This window comes from Leucopleurus acutus, assembly GCF_964270905.1.
Source record: "Leucopleurus acutus genome assembly, chromosome: 13".
NCBI lineage: Eukaryota > Metazoa > Chordata > Mammalia > Artiodactyla > Delphinidae > Leucopleurus > Leucopleurus acutus.
The window spans coordinates 23,892,351-23,909,709 of record NC_139155.1 but is presented as its reverse complement, the minus strand read 5'-3'; the positions used below and the strand labels follow the sequence as shown (position 1 = coordinate 23,909,709).

General features: G+C 40.0%; 1 protein-coding gene across 1 annotated transcript; it reads left to right on the top strand.

Annotated features, from left to right (window-relative positions):
* Nucleotides 1-2,999: 2,999 nt before the first annotated feature.
* On the top strand, nt 3,000-17,037 carry SKA1 (spindle and kinetochore associated complex subunit 1; the record flags this gene model as incomplete). The annotated part of the gene is made up of 6 exons (XM_082852892.1): nt 3,000-3,087; nt 5,755-5,879; nt 8,015-8,112; nt 11,575-11,712; nt 15,875-16,044; nt 16,889-17,037. The coding sequence occupies 6 exons, from the start codon at nt 3,000-3,002 to the stop codon at nt 17,035-17,037; spliced, it is 768 nt and encodes a 255-aa protein (XP_082709018.1).
* Nucleotides 17,038-17,359: the final 322 nt, after the last annotated feature.

Below are 17,359 nucleotides of genomic sequence, written 5' to 3'. Positions count from 1 at the left end.
TGATATGTCATGAGGGAATTAAATGATGATGGAAGTCTATAGGTTCAGAAACACAAAACACGGGAGCAAATGACCCCTTTCTCCTGGGGAGGCAGCAGAGCATCATGGTAAAGAGGACAGTTCTGAGGTCAGGGATCCACTTTGCCATTTATTGACTTGGGCTTATAATTAAGTTACTTAATTATAAGCCTCAGTTTCCTCATCTGTAAAGTGCAGATCATAATTTAAGTATTCATAAATTTATTACAAAGGTTAAACAGGATAATTTATGTAAAATGCCTGAATTAGAATAAGTACCCAATAAAGGTTAATTGATGTTATTGTTATTACTATTTTTCTCTGAAGACTAGAATTCACATTACTTTTGCTCATATTTCTTGCAAGGAACAGTCCAGCAATTTCTTACATCTTGCTCTTTTCATTTTTTTCCCTCTCGTCATATGACTGTCCAGAGGTACTTCAACAGGAAAGGGAAGATAGGTGCAGGTCAGGACATTGCTATCCTGGAAGAAATAAATTATTGAGATTCCAAACACAAATAACTTTCTCTCAACCAACCATCTCAGCTTGAAAAAGAATGAAAAATAAATCTTCTTGACATAATGAAAGAAATGGAGATGAGAATGGATGAATATATAAAGGATTCAGAACTTGACAATATCAGTATCATAAGTAAAATCCTTCTCAGAACACTATGGAAGTGAATAGTGAATTGTAGCAATGGTTCTGGAATTTTTCCAAGGAATTATATCAGCAATACAATCATTCCAATGCAGAATAGCTCTCTTTCCTACTTGTAATTTGTGGATGACAATGGAACATAGCTTCTCTGTGGAAAGAGATGGGATACCAATAAATTTTAATTCCCCATAACATAATTTCTGTGAGGCAAGTTGTCTCCTTCACCTTGAATGAGTCATAACCCTGAAGAAGACAGGTTTTTGTTTTGTTTTTACTTCTCCCTGTCCCCTTTGTCTCATAAAAGCAGCTAGATTTTCCTGAGAAACTACCTGTGTCCTACTCTCAGACTTTGTGTTTTGGGTAGGGCTGTCCTGGCTTCCAGCTCCAGGCTACCTAGCGAATCAGACCATTTCACCCCTCCAAATTAGACTGATTGATTCAGGGTGGGCAGATGACCCAAGTCAGGCTGTTGAGATTCCATCCTGGGGCTTTTGCTAGATCTCTTAGGAAAGCAAGAACTGCTGACCATTGAGGTATAAGTCTGGAGGTACCAGAGGTCACCATAGGGAAAAGGCCACCTGAGAAGGGAACCAACAGGGAGGAACGCATAACTGAGAGATGGGGATGGCTTCCTAATAGTATTCTTGAGTACCTGGGTTCAGCTGTAACTGAACACACACACACACACACTTTACAGTTTTATACGCCATATAAAGTCTTTTTCCTTGCTTAAGTCAGTTTGGATAGAGTTTCTGTCATTGCAGCTGAAGAAGTCCTGCCAAGTAAACCAGTCCCAGAAGGAAATAAGAAGTAGGCAGTGATCCAACTGCTCATTTCTGTATTTTTTCCACATTTCCCCCCTCTCGTCTTGTATTCAGTGCCTTTATGCTCTCTTCTTCTTGTTTATTTTCTCATGGGAAGTAATCTGATAATGTTTGTCCTTGATGCTGCAGGGTGAATTTCTGTTATTATGTTATTTTTCATAGAATGTTGACATTTTAAGCCTTACATTTAGTCCTACAATGAAAGGCTTCGTTCCTGCTGAAAGAATTTAGCTCTAAATAAGTAGGCCTGTTGCAATTAAAAGAGATTTAAGAAATGTATCAACCAAATAACAATGTGTAAATATTGCTTGGATTCTAATTCAAACAAATCAACACTTACAGAGTGTCTGAATTCACTGATTTGAGGTACGGCTTAGACACTGGAATTTGTAAAAGCTGCCCTGGTGATTCTAATGTGTAGCCAACTTGGAGACCCAGTTTAAGCTCACGATTTGATCCCCAGAGCGCTTGGCCCTGGCGGCTGGACGGTCAGGATTGGGTGACCGACTGAAATCACCCGTTACGGCACGGAGTAGGAGGGGCATTTGTCGCGGCAGCCTTTCGCGCCCGAGCCAACCCAGCCCCGCCTTTTCCCCGGCCCGGCCCCGCACCACTGCCCCGCCCCTGGCCCCGCTCAGCTGCGGCCCTGGGTAAACCTGGAAACGCAGGAGGCCTCTAAGCAGTGTTCCGCGAGCGCTGATGTGCGCTTGCGCGGTACCAAGACCCGGCGGGCAGTTTGAATTTCGCTCCCGGAGCCGGGTCTCGCCATCCTGGGCTTCCGGTGGAGACTGGAGGGGTCTTCTCGCCTCGCGACCGCACTGAGTGGGCCCTTTGCTCCTGGATCCGCATAAGGTTGGAGTCTGGTGTTGAGGATCCCGCCTTCGGAAGCGGGCGGAAGGCATTGCTTGGGCGTGGTGGGGGGCTCGGGGCGGTGCCGCGTAGGGCGGAAGGGAGGGCTTGACCTTGCTTCGCCCGGTTAGCTGGGGAGGATGCTCTAGACCTCATAAACCCTCGGAGTGTACCTGATTTCTTTCCTCCCTTCCCTCCACCTCCTTACCGACCCCAAATAGTAAAGCCCCAAACCCAACAGCATGGGAGAAATGCTTATCTGGACCCGTTTCTTTGAACTTACTGTGTTTTTCCTTAAAATTCTTGGGTCTTTAAGTTTTCAAAGAAAATGCCAATGTTGTCTTTATGTGTAAGTAAAGGCATTTGTCCCCTTAAATCTATAAGGAAATGACACAGGCTTATCCCCTGTACCCTGGTTTGGGATGCATTAACTACAGAAAGCTGTAAGACAAGTCAGTGCTGGACTTTGGACAGAAACTGAATTTTGTAGAATTGAAAGATATTTCTCTTGAGTTTTTGTACTTTCTTTTCAGGGAGATGTGACTTACTGGGTATTTACCATTCTTGGATTTTGAAAGTGAATGTAAATTTGTCTGGCTTCCCTTTTTTTATAAATGTATATCTTTTTCTTCAGAGGCTTAAAGGATGGCCTCCTCGGATTTGGAACAATTATGCTCTCATATTAATGAAAAGATTGGCAATATTAAAAAAACTCTGTCATTAAGAAATTGTGGTAAGTAAAACAGATTCCACGGACTTTGTACATACACAATGCATTATGATTATTGTCCCACTTTGATATCTTATGCCTGGTTAAGTGAATGTATCTTAGAAAGGTAATTTTAAGTTTTGAATGGTGATTCTTAAAACAGTCTGCCCTCAGTATTTTGAATATTGCAGAGGATACTAAAATGTAAGTTACATTGAACAATGAACTAGCTATTAATTATATTTATTTACTTATGTTTTTCTGAGACACACAAGGCAGAATAGTAAGATTTGAAGGTTATTTAATGTTCCTAGTTCTAGAGCTAAGTAGAGATACGAAAAGACAAGGAAAAAACCAGAAGTGGAAAAGATCCACAGAGATAGAAGTAGCCCATAACCCATCTTACAGACTGCTTTGGAGGAAGCTGATCAATATACATCACTAGGAAACAACTAATTGAAAATGAAGTTAATTTTTTAAACATCCAGAAACTTGTAAATTGTAACCATCTTCCAAGATATTTTGAAGTGCTGAAAGTGGATGATGCAATGGAAGTGCAGAGAAGTAGGAGATCCTTGTGAAGTCTGGAAAAATATTGTTTACAAAAATGATGTACTTCCGAGCCGTATCTAGGAAAACTAAAGATTTATTGATAGGTGGAATTCCATCTGCTGGGAAGATCCTGTTGAACTTTTATTGTAGTTTGTATTATGGATTGATAATTTTAAAAAATTCAAATATGAAATTATACTGTTGGAATGTCCCTTCAAATTATACATGTCCTTCTGAGACTTTGATATTCTCCGTCTCTTGTTGGGTACCACTGATAAAGAGCCTCATCCATTTTACAGTTGGTGGCTGACATATTCTGTAGAAAGTTAAAGCTGAAGGGACTGTGGGTTCATCTTCTCAAACTCCCTGGTCTCGCACATGAGGAAACTGAGGCTCAGAAGTCAGGTGACTTGCCCCGGTCCCCCAGCTCATGGGTAGTCAGTTGGAACTACAGGTTTTGTGTCCCGATTCCCAGTGTAGTACTTGTCTACGTCTATGCCACTTTTATTGAATAATCTGAAAAAGGACATTTAGGTTTTTAATAAGTAGTCTTCTTTAGATTCTCTTTCTTAGGGCATGATTACTATTGGAAAAATATAATTTAGTGATCTGTTAACGATCAAACCTTGAATTCAAATGACCCCATCAAAGCACGAAGCCTGGATGAAGCAGTCTGACCTGTTAGATAACTACACACTGGGTAACCATCATTTGTACGTGGAGAGAACAATTTGTCTGTTTGGTTCCATGGCCTATTTAGGAAAGCCTAGTAATTTGTTTGCCACTTTGGCTGCTGTAATTTACTAGATCACTACTATCAAAAGTAGTGAATTTATTTTACTACAAATCAGCAAACAAGGCCCTAAAATTTAGGTGACGAAGTTATTTGAGATACCAGTATATCCAGCTAGTTGTTTTACCCCTGCGATTAATCTCAGCAGAGACATCAATACTCTAATTTACTTGTTAATTTCTTTTAGCTGTTATGAACCTACTGTCAAATGCAATTTGCATTGCTTTATTAGATTACGTCGATTAATAATAGTTTGCCTTTACTGAGTGCTTTACTAGGTTCCAAGCACAGTGCTCACCCATCTTATATGTATTTCCTACTTCCCAGTAACCCTCTGAGGGCAGGTACTGGTGTCTCTGACTTCAGGCCTGGAGGCTTTAGCCATTTCACTCTACGGCATCCGTAATCTATAGATGTGGTCACAGGATGTTTTCAGTTATGTGTATTTCATGATTTGGTTGCTAGAAGTGAAGATGGAAAGATTTGATTGTGAGGATAGTTTTCCTTTTTGTGCTTTTGATCTGCCCTTAAGAATTCTTTTGTTTACTACTTCTCTTATTTCTAGGGCGGAGAGGACTCTGGTTTTCTCATCGTTGTATCTAGGAAGCTAGAGAGAGGGATTAGGAGGTGGGGTTGGGAATTTGAGAGCAGGCTACTCTCCGCCGCCTCCCACCCATTCTTGCAGGCCAGTCCAAACATAAGCTTATCTTCCTGGCCAGTGATTAGAATTTTTCAGGTTTACACATTCACTGAAGATATAGCCCATGAAGAGGGATCCTGGCCTCATTAGGGATTCTCACTTTCAGCATCCTGTGCTTTGAAGTCCCAAAGCCTTGGCTCTTATCCCCATTAAAACCAAATATATTAGGTTGCTGAGAGTGACAGCCTCCTCTCTCCAGCATTCCTCTGTACCTCGTCCCCCACCCCACCACCATTAGGGCTGCTGCAGCATCAGCTGACACGTACTGCCTGGTCTGTGGTTCGCTCTTCATGTGGAAGCCCTTGGTGATTTACCTTTTTCTCATAAGAGCTCGATTATGCATGTAAAGGGGTGTGTATTTTATCTAGCATTTCTAGGTGTTTTATTAGTGGAACAGTTCTCCAGAAGCAAAAGATTCAGGGGATACAGTGTAATTATCTCTCCCTTCCTTTTTTTTCATATTACTTAGAAATGAGTTCTTAAGATTCTCCGTAGAGACAGTTCCTAGGGGCTGAAACAATAGTTCTTTCTCAACCCTCAGTGTCTCTTTAAGGTAGAGCTCTGTCCCAAGAGTTCAGTTGGATACATGTATGTTTTTTGCTTTTCTATACATTTTATTTTCCATTTTATCTTTGTTTATTAATAGGGCAAGAACCTACCTTGAAGACTATATTAAATAAAATAGGAGATGAGATCATTGTAGTAAATGAACTTCTAAATAAATTGGAATTGGAAATTCAGTATCAAGAACAAACCAACAGTTCACTCAAGGTAATGGTTTTCTAGTGAAAAAAACAAAATAAAAAGGCAATAGATACAGACTCCCTAATCACCAGGGAATTCTTAAGGATTCTTTAAGTTTATAATGTTCTTAGCTTTGTAAGTTATTATTAATGGTAAAGAGTGCCGTTTGCATTTTATTTTCCCAGTATAAAGGACTCCAGAGTTCCAGATGTGTTTCTTCCTCCATGCTGGTAGCCAGTCTATTTACTAAAAAGGAATATGTCCTAAATAATTTTTTTCTTTTTTTTTTGGCTGTGTTCGGTCTTTGTTGTGGTGCGTGGGCTTTGTCTAGTTGCGGCAAGCGGGGGCTACTCTTCCTTACAGTGCGCAGGCTTCTCATTGCGGTGGCTTCTCTTGTTGTGGAGCACGGGCTCTAGGCGTGCGGGCTTCAGTAGTTGCAGCATGAGTGCTCATTAGTTGCGGCACGCAGGTCCTAGAGCATGCGGACTTCAGTAGTTGCGACGCGTGGGCTCAGTAGTTATAGCGCATGGGCTTAGTTGCTCCGTGGCATGTGGGATCTTCCCAGACCAGAAATTGAACCCATGTCCCCTGCATTGGCAGGCAGATTCTCAACCACTGTGCCACCAGAGAAGTCTCTCCTAAATAATTCTTGGTAGGTTTAATTTAAATAAATGATCTCCTGGGAGTGTGGTGTAGGAGGAATGCCTGCCCTGGGGTTTGGAGATGTGGATTCTCACCCTGGCTCCCCGAAGCACCTTCTGCCACCCTGAGAAGGTCATTTTTCCTCTTGGGGTTTCAGTGTCCTCACTTGAAAAGTAATGGGTCATACTGAACTATTTCTTGGGTCCCTTCTATTCTGCGTTTCTCTGTTTCTCTAGAATATAGTATAAGGATTCTCAAGCAAAGAAAAACTTGAGCCTCATTCACATACACATTTTATTCTAAATAAGCCTTCACCTAATCAAAGTGATAGTGTACTTTCTGATGGGATGGGAAACTATTCAATCTGTACCATAATTACCTCATGCTCTTAGAGCCATTGATATGGTCAAGGTGGCCTCTCTGGTCCTTTTTAAGCCTTATAATCTTCAATGTCTGTAAAGATTTTTCAGCTCTGGGACTGGGCATGATTGTGCCTATCCTACTATCAGTTGAAATGAAATTAGTATCTCTGAACATCATTCATCTCTTTAAAAGAAAGATGTTATACAAATTCAAAACAGAAACCAATAATGGTTTCACTTCTACCCTGCCCAAGAATGCCCAGGGTTAGGTGTGGGTTTTGAGAATGTTCAACTCAGGATTAAAGACTATTTGGAATTTTTGTTTACATTATGATTGAAAATCAGATGATGGGAATCCGAAGGTACAGAGTATTTTACTTATTAAATTTGCATGAGTTCATAACCTCAAGTTCTAGAGAAAGTTAAATAAAGACAACACAAAATGAAAGTGGTTATGATCAAGTAGGAATTTTCATTAAGCTGGAATATATGAAAGCCATTCCAAGCAGTATCTCATCGTTGCGTTCTGGGAATGCATTCTCACTCCGGTGCTGGGGAACGTTTGCTAAGTCAACAAAAGCACTTTACCAGAATGAGAAACATAAATCTTTCATATACTTTTCAGTTGCTTCCCAAGGTTAAAGTATTTTAGAAAGACGTGAATGTCAACCCTGCCTGTTGTAATGTTATTCTAACAATTGTCCTTTGAAAAAATCCAGTAGAGAAAAATAATATATCGCCATCCAAAATCAGCTCGAGAACGAAAGGGCGCTTTTTAAATATTGCTGTATTCAGTGCTTTTTCACCACTCTGCGTTTTGAATACTCAGAATCATTGTGATTGTGGTACGTAGTCTTTCATGCTCTTTTTTAAATTAATTAATTAATTAATTAATTTGGCTGCGCTGGGTCTTAGTTGCAGCATGCAGGATCTTCGTTGCCGCATGCGGGATCTTTGTTGCGGCATGCGGGCTCTTAGTTGCGGCATGCGGGATCTAGTTCCCTGACCAGGGATTGAATCTGGGCCCCCTGCATTGGGAGTGCAGAGTCTTTACCACTGGACCACCAGGGAAGCCCCTTTCATGTTCTATCTAACATGTTAAAACACACACAGGCAGGACAGATGCTTATTTGTGAGCTTTTTCTTTTTTTATTTTAGGAACTCTTTGAATGTCTTGAAGAAGATTATAAAGATGTGGAACATCTCAAAGAAAACATTCCTCCCCATTTGCCTCAAGTAACAGTAACCCAGAACTTGTAAGTATGTTTATAATTATTTTTACTATCTGGTTTTATCAAACTATTAAAACAAACACTTCAAATCTTTTTGCTTTTCTATATACTTGCAATTTTGTTAGTGATTATCCAGGGGTTTTTTTGTTTTGTTTTGATACTTATACAAGAAATAGTGTTTCCCCCATCTTTACCAGTTTTCTTATCCCACAGTCTCTGGGAAAAATGTCCCCCCTCTTTCCCAAGGGTAAGTCTCCTCTAGACTGTCTTTTTCTACTTTTTCTCATTTCTTTCCTTTAGAGCAGAGTTTGTCAACCTTGGCTCTATTGGCATTTTAGGTCAGATAATTCTTTTTTGTGAAAATAGCATGTTTAGTAGCATCCCTGCCCTCTTGCAACTAAATATCAGTAGCCTCCTCTATCCCCTCCCACCTCCACCCCTCCACCCAGTTGTGACAATGAAAAATGTTGCCAGACATTGCCATATGTCTTCGGCGGGGCAGAATTTCCCCTGACCTTTGAGAACCACTGCCTTAGGGTAAAACTAAACTTAATGAGCTTCCCATCTTAAAAACAGCTCAAGGAACAAAAACTTAGCTCTATTTTTACCCTCAAAGTACTGTCCTACCTCTGTCTGTTCACTGCCAGTGTATGTTTGTGCCTGCCCTTTTCCTGAAACCCCTAAAACCTAGCCTTTGGCTGTTCATTACTACCATACTTATGAAAATGATTGCTCGAAGGTCACAAAGAGGTAAAAAATACCTCTTCTGCCCTGATCCTTCTCACATTTTATTTTGCTGCCCATCGTTTTGAAATTCTGTTATTTGCACTGCCACTGTGCTTTCTTAGTTGTCATCCTACAGCTTCGACTAGGCTGCCTCCTTTTTCTCTGCCCTCTTTTAAATTACAAGTGTGTCCTAAAGCTCTGTTTTACTCACGCTTAAACTTAACACCATTATTAATGCTCTCAGATGTCCAACTCTGGCCTTGACATGGCATCTAGTTCTGTTTTAATCGCTTGCTGGGAATCTCATGAATGAGCTGTTCTCTCCTCCAGCTTTGCGTGTCTAAGACTACACTGTCTTCTTGTTCCCCACCCATCACCTAGACAGGAACTCGGCATCTTCAACCTGTCTCTGTCTCGTAGCCCCAGCCGTCCATTCGGCCTCTGCGGGGTTTTGTCTGTCCCTGCCCTCCCTCTGATTGCCTGGCTCCACGAGATCTTCCGTCATCTTTTGTCTTCATGATTGGGGAGCTCCTGTGTTTTGTCTTTCCAGTATTTCTCCACTCCCATCTCTCCAGTCCTCTGCCCAAAACTGTATTTCTTTTTTTCTTTAACTTTATTGAAGTATAGTTGATTTACAAAATTGTATTTCTAAAAGGGGACTCCAAGTATGTAAAAACATTCCATGGCTAACGTAACTTCTTAACTTTCGAATGTATCATATATACAGAAAAGTAATTAAAGTAATTAGTATAAATTAAAGTAATTAGTGTAAATTAAAGAAGCATGATAAACATCAGCGTATCCACCAGTCAGATTAAGAAATAGGACACTCCAGTACCTACAGCACTTCTTCTATTGCAGACCCTCCCTCTATCAAAGAGGTAATCATCCTGGAGTTTATGATAATCACAGTTTTGTGTATGTGTTTCCACAAACAACATACTGCTTAAGTTTGAAAACTGAAAGGAAGGCACGAACCTTGCTGTGTAGGAAAAGAGCCATGTCGCTGCTGATAGTTGAAGGTCTCCAGGAACAGATAAGCTCAACAGAGTCCCTTGTATGTCAGGGTACCTTGGAATTTCACTCCAAGAAGAGAAAATTAGTGGGCAAGGTCATGAATAAATGCTAGGAACAGAGGTCATCATAGGATATCTGCCAGGGTTGTTGGGCTGGACATTGGCTCCCCAGCAGGACTATGGCCCGAGGAATAGGAGGAATTTTCTTCTAAACTCACTATGGCCTAGCGTCAGCTTTTGGGGCCAGGCCACAGCAGAACCTTTCTATAGGTAGAAATGGTTATTTTCAGTTGATACACACAGCAGGGCCTAAAGATAAGCAAGTACAGGTAAGAATCAGCCAGGCTTACCGTGGAGTCTCAGGTTGGGATTCATGTAAGGATCGTGCTACCATAACATCGGGCATCTTCTTCTTGACAACCCACCACGTGGCCGTATCCTCATCACACCACCTCAGTCAGGCCTGGTTGCTCTCTGTGTCTGGTACTCAGCTGTCATCTTGGGATCTCACTTCCCTGTCTTTCCTGGAATTCCCTTCCCTTGCTCCTGGGTTGGATCTTCTCTTTCCTGTATTCCATCTCCATTTATCGCTTGACTTGCTGCTGGCAACAGGGCTCCATTCCTTCCTTGGCAGTTAAACAACCTAAAGATACAGCCTATTTGTAGACTCTATTTGCTTGTGGGTAGGAGCTATATTAGGCTTCTCATTGACTCCAGAAATTGGGCAGGACTGAGCCAAGGGTGACCCATGCTCATTGCTGGCAACTAAAATGAGTCTGTAGCAGGCAGGATTGATATAGTCAGTCCTTACTTACGAACCTTCAAGCTGCAAACTTTCAAAGATGTGAACATGCTTTCGCATGTCCAGTCATGTTAGTTCATGTGTCTGGCGTACATTGCCACATGTGTGCATTGTCACATGCATGCATCCTCTACAAGTGGTTGTGCTTTTGTGTACTTTGCTGTACAGTATTGTACAGAGTACAGTAGTACAGTATCTTTATTTCAAGCCCGGGATATCCAGAAACAAGAGTAAAAGCAGCAGTGATATAGCTGGTACTGCTAAGAAGCGTCAGCTGTTGTACTGCACGACTGTACTTTTCAAGGCACTGTACTGTAAGATTAAAAATGTTTTCTTTATTTTGTGTGTGTGTTTTTTAGGTATTATCTGTGTGAAAAGTATATAAACCTATTACAGCACAGTACTATATAGCTGATTGTGTTAGTTGGGTACCTAGGCCAACTTGTTGGACTTAGGAACAAATTGGACTTAGGAACGCACTCTTGAAACGGAACTCATCTGTATGTAGGGGACTTACTGTACTAGCAACCAATGGGATAAATTAGAAAGATAGAAATATAAGGTGATTGATGTTTCCATGTCCAGAAATAGGGAAGTCAGGAAGAAAAGCCATTTAGAAGTTAAATTCAAATTTACGCATATTGACTTTGAGGAACCAGTGGGGTAACTGATGAAGATGTTTGGCGCATGTTCTACTTACACCATGTTTTGAATGTGTAAACAACAATTATATTACTGAAGATTTAGGGACTTGCTTTTTTAACATTCTCACTATTCAGATCTTCATGAGCATTAGGGGTAGGGATAGAAAAAAAGGTTGGCTATAAACTTATAACAAGATGAATCATGTGTTTGATACTGATCATTTTCAGTTGCAAAGCTTTCTGGTATGCTGCAGAATTCTGACGATTACCTGTACATCTGTGCATCTCTATTCTGTAGTGTTAATGGATCAGATCTTGACCGTGAAGAACCCGTCAAAGTTGAAGAAGCTGCACCCACAAAGAAGCCCTCCAAAGAACAAAAACATGTTAAAGAAATGCCATTTGTAACTTCTGATGAGTTTAATGGCATTCCTGCGTAAGTATTTAAGATAAATTCAACTCTTTAATAATCAACATACATGTTGATAAGTATAAGGCTTGATTATATTAATTGTAACATGCTGTGTTCGAACATCGATCTTTTCTAAAATAGTTTTACATTGTACTGTGAAAATGCAGGAAATCTTTTGTTGAAGATGTTTAAAACTATGTTTTTTGGGATTCCCTGGTGGCGCAGTGGTTGAGAGTCCGCCTGCCGATGCAGGGGACACGGGTTCGTGCCCTGGTCCGGGAAGATCCCACATGCCGCAGAGCGGCTGGGCCCGTGAGCCATGGCCACTGAGCCTGCGCGTCCGGAGCCTGTGCTCCACAATGGGAGAGGCCACAACAGTGAGAGGCCCGCGTACCGCAAAAAAAACAAACAAACAAAAAAAAACCTATGTTTTTTGTTTAGTTGTAAAACCTTTTCATAGAGAGATCTAGAGATGGATCAATTTGTTGTTGAGTCCTCTCAGGGTCATTTTATGATACAGATTTATCCAGTTACATTTCAGAAGTAGCTTCAGTTTTGCTGCAATTTTAAGGAAAGTGAGTGTGTTGTATAGGTTTGAGAATTAGAACAGAGAGTGCTGTGTTTGTTCGGTTTCCATTTGTCCATTAACTTATGCCACACACTTGTTTGAGTCTGTGCTGAGGAAAAGAATACAGGGTGAATAAGACAAGATGCCTCCCCTGAGAGAGGGCTCCTTTGCTCTTCACAGATGACATGGGGAACCAATTATGGAAATCCGTGTTTTTAAACTCTCATAATTCCAGGGCTTTACTTAACTTCTGGCTTTATATTATTACATTCCTTGTTACTTTCTTATACAAATAATGCACATTGTTAGAAAATGTTTGTTGTTAGAAGATAACTCATCTATAATTCCACCACTCAGACAAGAGAGAGTATTTCCTTCTATATTTTAACTTCACCTACATAACAAGTTGTTTCTGATTGTCATTACAACAATGTAGTTATTCTGTGAATATAGTTTACTTACTTTTTTTTTATCATGAGCATTTTTCCATCATTAACTATCATGGAAAACTTGGATTTTAATAGTTGTATAATAGTTATTAAGTATAAAAGTTATTAAGTATTTGGGTTGATTGCATTGTTATGAAGAATGGTGTAATGAAGTTTCTTTTGGACAAGTCTATTTTATAATTCCTTATTTCCTTGACATAGTGTCCCTAGGAGGAGAATCCCTGGGGCAAAGGGCATGATTATTTTACTTGTCTGAGAGTTGTCCATCTGGATTTTGTTGTTTGTTTTTTAATTAATAGACTTTATTTGTTAGAACAGTTTTAGGTTTATAGAAAAATTGAGCAGATAGTACATTGTTCTCATACCTGAAAACAGTTTCCCCTATTACTAACATCTTGCATTAGTGTGGTACATTTGTTATCATTGATAAACCAGTCTAGATACGATTAACTAGATATTAACTAAAGTCTGTAGTTTATATTGGGGTTCACTCTTTGTGTTGTACAGTCTATGGATTTTGACAAATGCGTCATGTCATGTGTCCACCATGATAAGAATAGTTTCACTGCCCTAAAAATACCCTGTATGCCACCCTTTCATCTCTCCCCGCTGAGCCCCTGGCAGCCACTGATCTTTTTACTGTCTCTATAGTTTCCCTTTTCCTGGGTGTCATCTAGTTGGAGTCATACACTGTAGCCTTAGTAATATGCATTTAAGGTTCCCCTCATGTCTTTTCATGGCCTGATAGCTCATTTCTTTTTATCACTGACTAATATTACATCGTGTAGGTGTAGCACAGTTTGTTTATTCATTCATCTGTTGAACAACATTTTGGTGACTTCCAGTTTGGGGCAATTATGACTGAAGCTGCTGTAAACATTCACGTGCAGGTTTTTGTGTGGACATGTTTTCACCTCACTTGGGTCAACACCTAGGAGTATGATGGCTGGATCCTATGGTAAAACTGTTTAACTTTGTAAGAAGCTGTCCAACTGTCTCCCATAGTGGCTGTACCATTTTGCATTCCCAGCAGAATGAGAGTTCCTGTCGTTCCCCATACTCACCTGTATTTAGTTTTGTCCGTTTTTTTCTATTAGCTATTCTAGTAAGTATAATGTACCTGATTGCTTTACTTTTCAGTTTCCTGATGACATAGAATGTTGACCATCTTTTCAAATGCATAGTAGCCACTTGAAAAATATCTGGCAGTTTCACTGTTCTGAGACTAGGAATGAGGCTGACAATTCTCTTTAGTTTTTTTGTTTGTTTGTTTGATTGGTCACTTGGTCCTTTCCTTTATTGACAGCTTTATTGTCGCTAAAATTCTGTTTGATGCTATTCGGTTTTTTAAATTGTCGTTATTGTTGTTGCTCATCGGCTGAGCTCAAGGGAAGAACAAATGGCTGTGAGAACATTGGAATAGAAGGGTCTTCAGAAAATGCTTCCTTGAAAGAAGGATATTAGAATAGTCATGGTAGAGTATTCTTTTTTTTTTTTTTTGCGGTACGCGGGCCTCTCACTGCTGTGGCCTCTCCCGTTGCAGAGCACAGGCTCCGGACGCACAGGCCCAGCGGCCATGGCTCACGGGCCCAGCCGCTCCGTGGCATGTGAGATGCTCCCAGACCGGGGCACGAACCGGTGTCCCCTGCATCGGCAGGCGGACTCCCAACCACTGCGCTACCAGGGAAGCCCTAGAGTATTCATTTTTAAACTAAGGAGTTATTTAATGAATGAGAGAAGTTAGAAGATTAGGATAAGGAAGAATGTGTTCCAAGCATAGGACTTTATTTATCTTTAAAAAGTTAATACAGGGCTTCCCTGGCGGTGCAGTGGTTGAGAGTCCGCCTGCCGATGCAGGGGACAAGGGTTCGTGCCCCGGTCCAGGAAGATCCCACATGCCACGGAGCGGCTGGGCCCGTGAGCCATGGCTGCTGAGCCTGCGCGTCCGGAGCTTGTGCTCCGCAACGGGAGAGGCCACAGCAGGGAGAGGCCCGCGTAACGCAAAAAACAAAAACAACAACAACAAAAAAGTTAATACTGAGATGGAATTAAAGTAGAAAACATTGGCACTTGTTTTGAGGAAATTAGGAAATAGTTCACATGATTTAAAGGAATTGCATTGTGTTGAGCTGTGGCATCAACTGTGGAAATTGTGGTTAGAAAAATGAGTGGTGAAAATGAATCTAGAAAGGAAGGGAATAATGAAAATGAATGGGTTTTGGTCAATATGAACATTTTCCTTTAAACATATTTATATATTATTTAATCTTAAGGAAGTTTCGATTAGAAAACTGCCCCTTTGAATAACGGCAAAGGACAGAGTTTAACATAATGAATCCATGATTTATTGAAGGGAAAAATTGAAGCAGATCATGAAAATTTTGTTTTTGGTCTGTACAGACCACTCAGAATCAAGGGTCTCCTATTCTTATATTCTAAGACCCTGATGACTGGGAGGATGGGCAGGAGGGAGATTGGATTGGAAGAGTGGGCTTTAGCGTGAAAGAGACAATGCTTAAGGGCATTTGAGTTCAGAATGAATAGTGAGCTGTCCGTCGAGGCTGCCTGTAGTTCTCCTCTGCCGGCCAACTGTGCAGCTTAACTTCCGGGCCCTTTTGTCCCTTTGCAGCCCCTGCACCATCAGTTCTTCTTCGTCTCGATCAGCATGGTCATCTTTGTTGTCACATTTGTCATCCTTCATCTCCTCTTCCCCCTCTTCCTCCTCCTTTTTTCTTTTTCTCTCTGAACAGATCCATTTTTACAGGAAACTAGAGTGGTATGAGTTATATAATTTATTAATATTTAAATTTTTCTTTCCCTTGCTCACAAACATTTAAAAATATTTAAATAAACTTCTATTTGCAATTAATCAGTCTATTTGAATCAGAGTTTGAAAGCCTATTTTAAATTGTAATGTTAATTCTGTAGGTGGAGAATAGGAATTTATGTATCCAGACATAACTAGGGAAGATAAGCACTAATATATTGTGGTCTCTAATTTTTCAACGGTTGAGATGTGTCTGGTTTATTTGGAAGTTGGTATAAAATTTTTTATATAGAGTACTAATAGCTTTGCTACTGTATAAAGTCATCATATGTAAATGTTTTGCAAAGAAAACAATTGTGTATGATGATTCTTTAGAAAAATTAATCATTTTCTTTTTTACAGGTACATGAAATCACGCTTAACCTATTGTCAAATTAATGACGTTATTAAAGAAATCAACAAGGCAGTAGTTAGTAAATATAAGATCTTACATCAACCAAAAAAGTCTATGAGTTCTGTGGCCAGAAATCTCTATCACAGATTTATTGATGAAGAAACGAAGGAAACCAAAGGTAAAATGAGGGTATATATATGTGTACATGTCAACTGTTTGGAATGTAACTAAACATGAGAAACAAGATTAATTCCAGAAACTTCTAACTCTAGAGAGGTAGTTCTCAATCAGGGGCAGTTTTCCCACCAGGGAACATTTGGCCATCTCTGGAGACATTTTTAGTTGTTATAGCTGGGGTTGGAGGTGCTGCTGGCATCTCATGAGCAGAAACCAGAGATGCAGCTGAAGTACCCTATAATGCGCAAGACAGCCCTGACAAAATGAATTATCAGCCTAAAATGTCTGTAGTGCCGAGGCTGAGAAATACGGCATTAGAGTCTATTATGGAATTATATCCAATATTTTCAGAATTAGAATAGTAATGATGACAGTTGTTCATGCTTATACTATAGCGCTTACTATGTGCCAGATGGTGTACTAAGGGCTTTAGTCCTCACAGCATCCTTATGAGTTGTGTACTATTATTATTACTGTTTTTCAGAGTAGGCAAATAAGGCTTCAGTTACTTGCCCAAGGTCATTCAGTTAAGTGATAAAGCTGCTGTGGGTTTCATTCTCTTAACCACTACCATATCGCGTCTTGAAAAGTGAATTGTTCAAAAGATACCAGCAGATAGCCAGTGATATAATAAGCAGGGCTACATTTCTGAAATGCTACAGTAAACATTATGCAACTTCAGTTTAAAGAATAATTACTATTTTAGCAAGAATACCAGTTCTCACTGTGCTTGGATAATGATAAGAAAAAGTGATTAATGCCATTCATAGTCATAATGTAATACATTAAAGACTCATCTTGAAAGTTGTCCTAATAAAAATTAGCATTAATATCTTTATTTTCAGGCCATTATTTTGTAGTGGAAGCTGACATAAAGGAGTTCACAGCTTTGAAAGTTGACAAGAGATTTCACGTGATACTGAATATTTTACGACACTGCCGGAGGCTATCAGAGGTCCGAGGGGGAGGACTTACCCGATATGTTATAACATAAGGCCCTTGTGAGCTTTTGAACCAGCCAACAGTAGGGGATAGAGGCTATTCCTATAGTTTCCTTATATGTAATTTCTTTATATATAATTTCTTTAGCTGTTTCATTTTTATTTTCTTTGTTTCTTGTAAAAATAAAACTTAAAAATAAATAAAGCATGTATATTTTAAAATCTACTTCCTTACAGTAAATATTTAATCACCTACCATGTGAGCCTCTGTTCTAGGCATAAAAATGTTCATATTTAGTTTTTGTGCTTAGTGACAGTGCTGCTGACCCCAGTAAGACGGTTGCAAATGTGATAATAAAAGTCAAATTTCAAGAA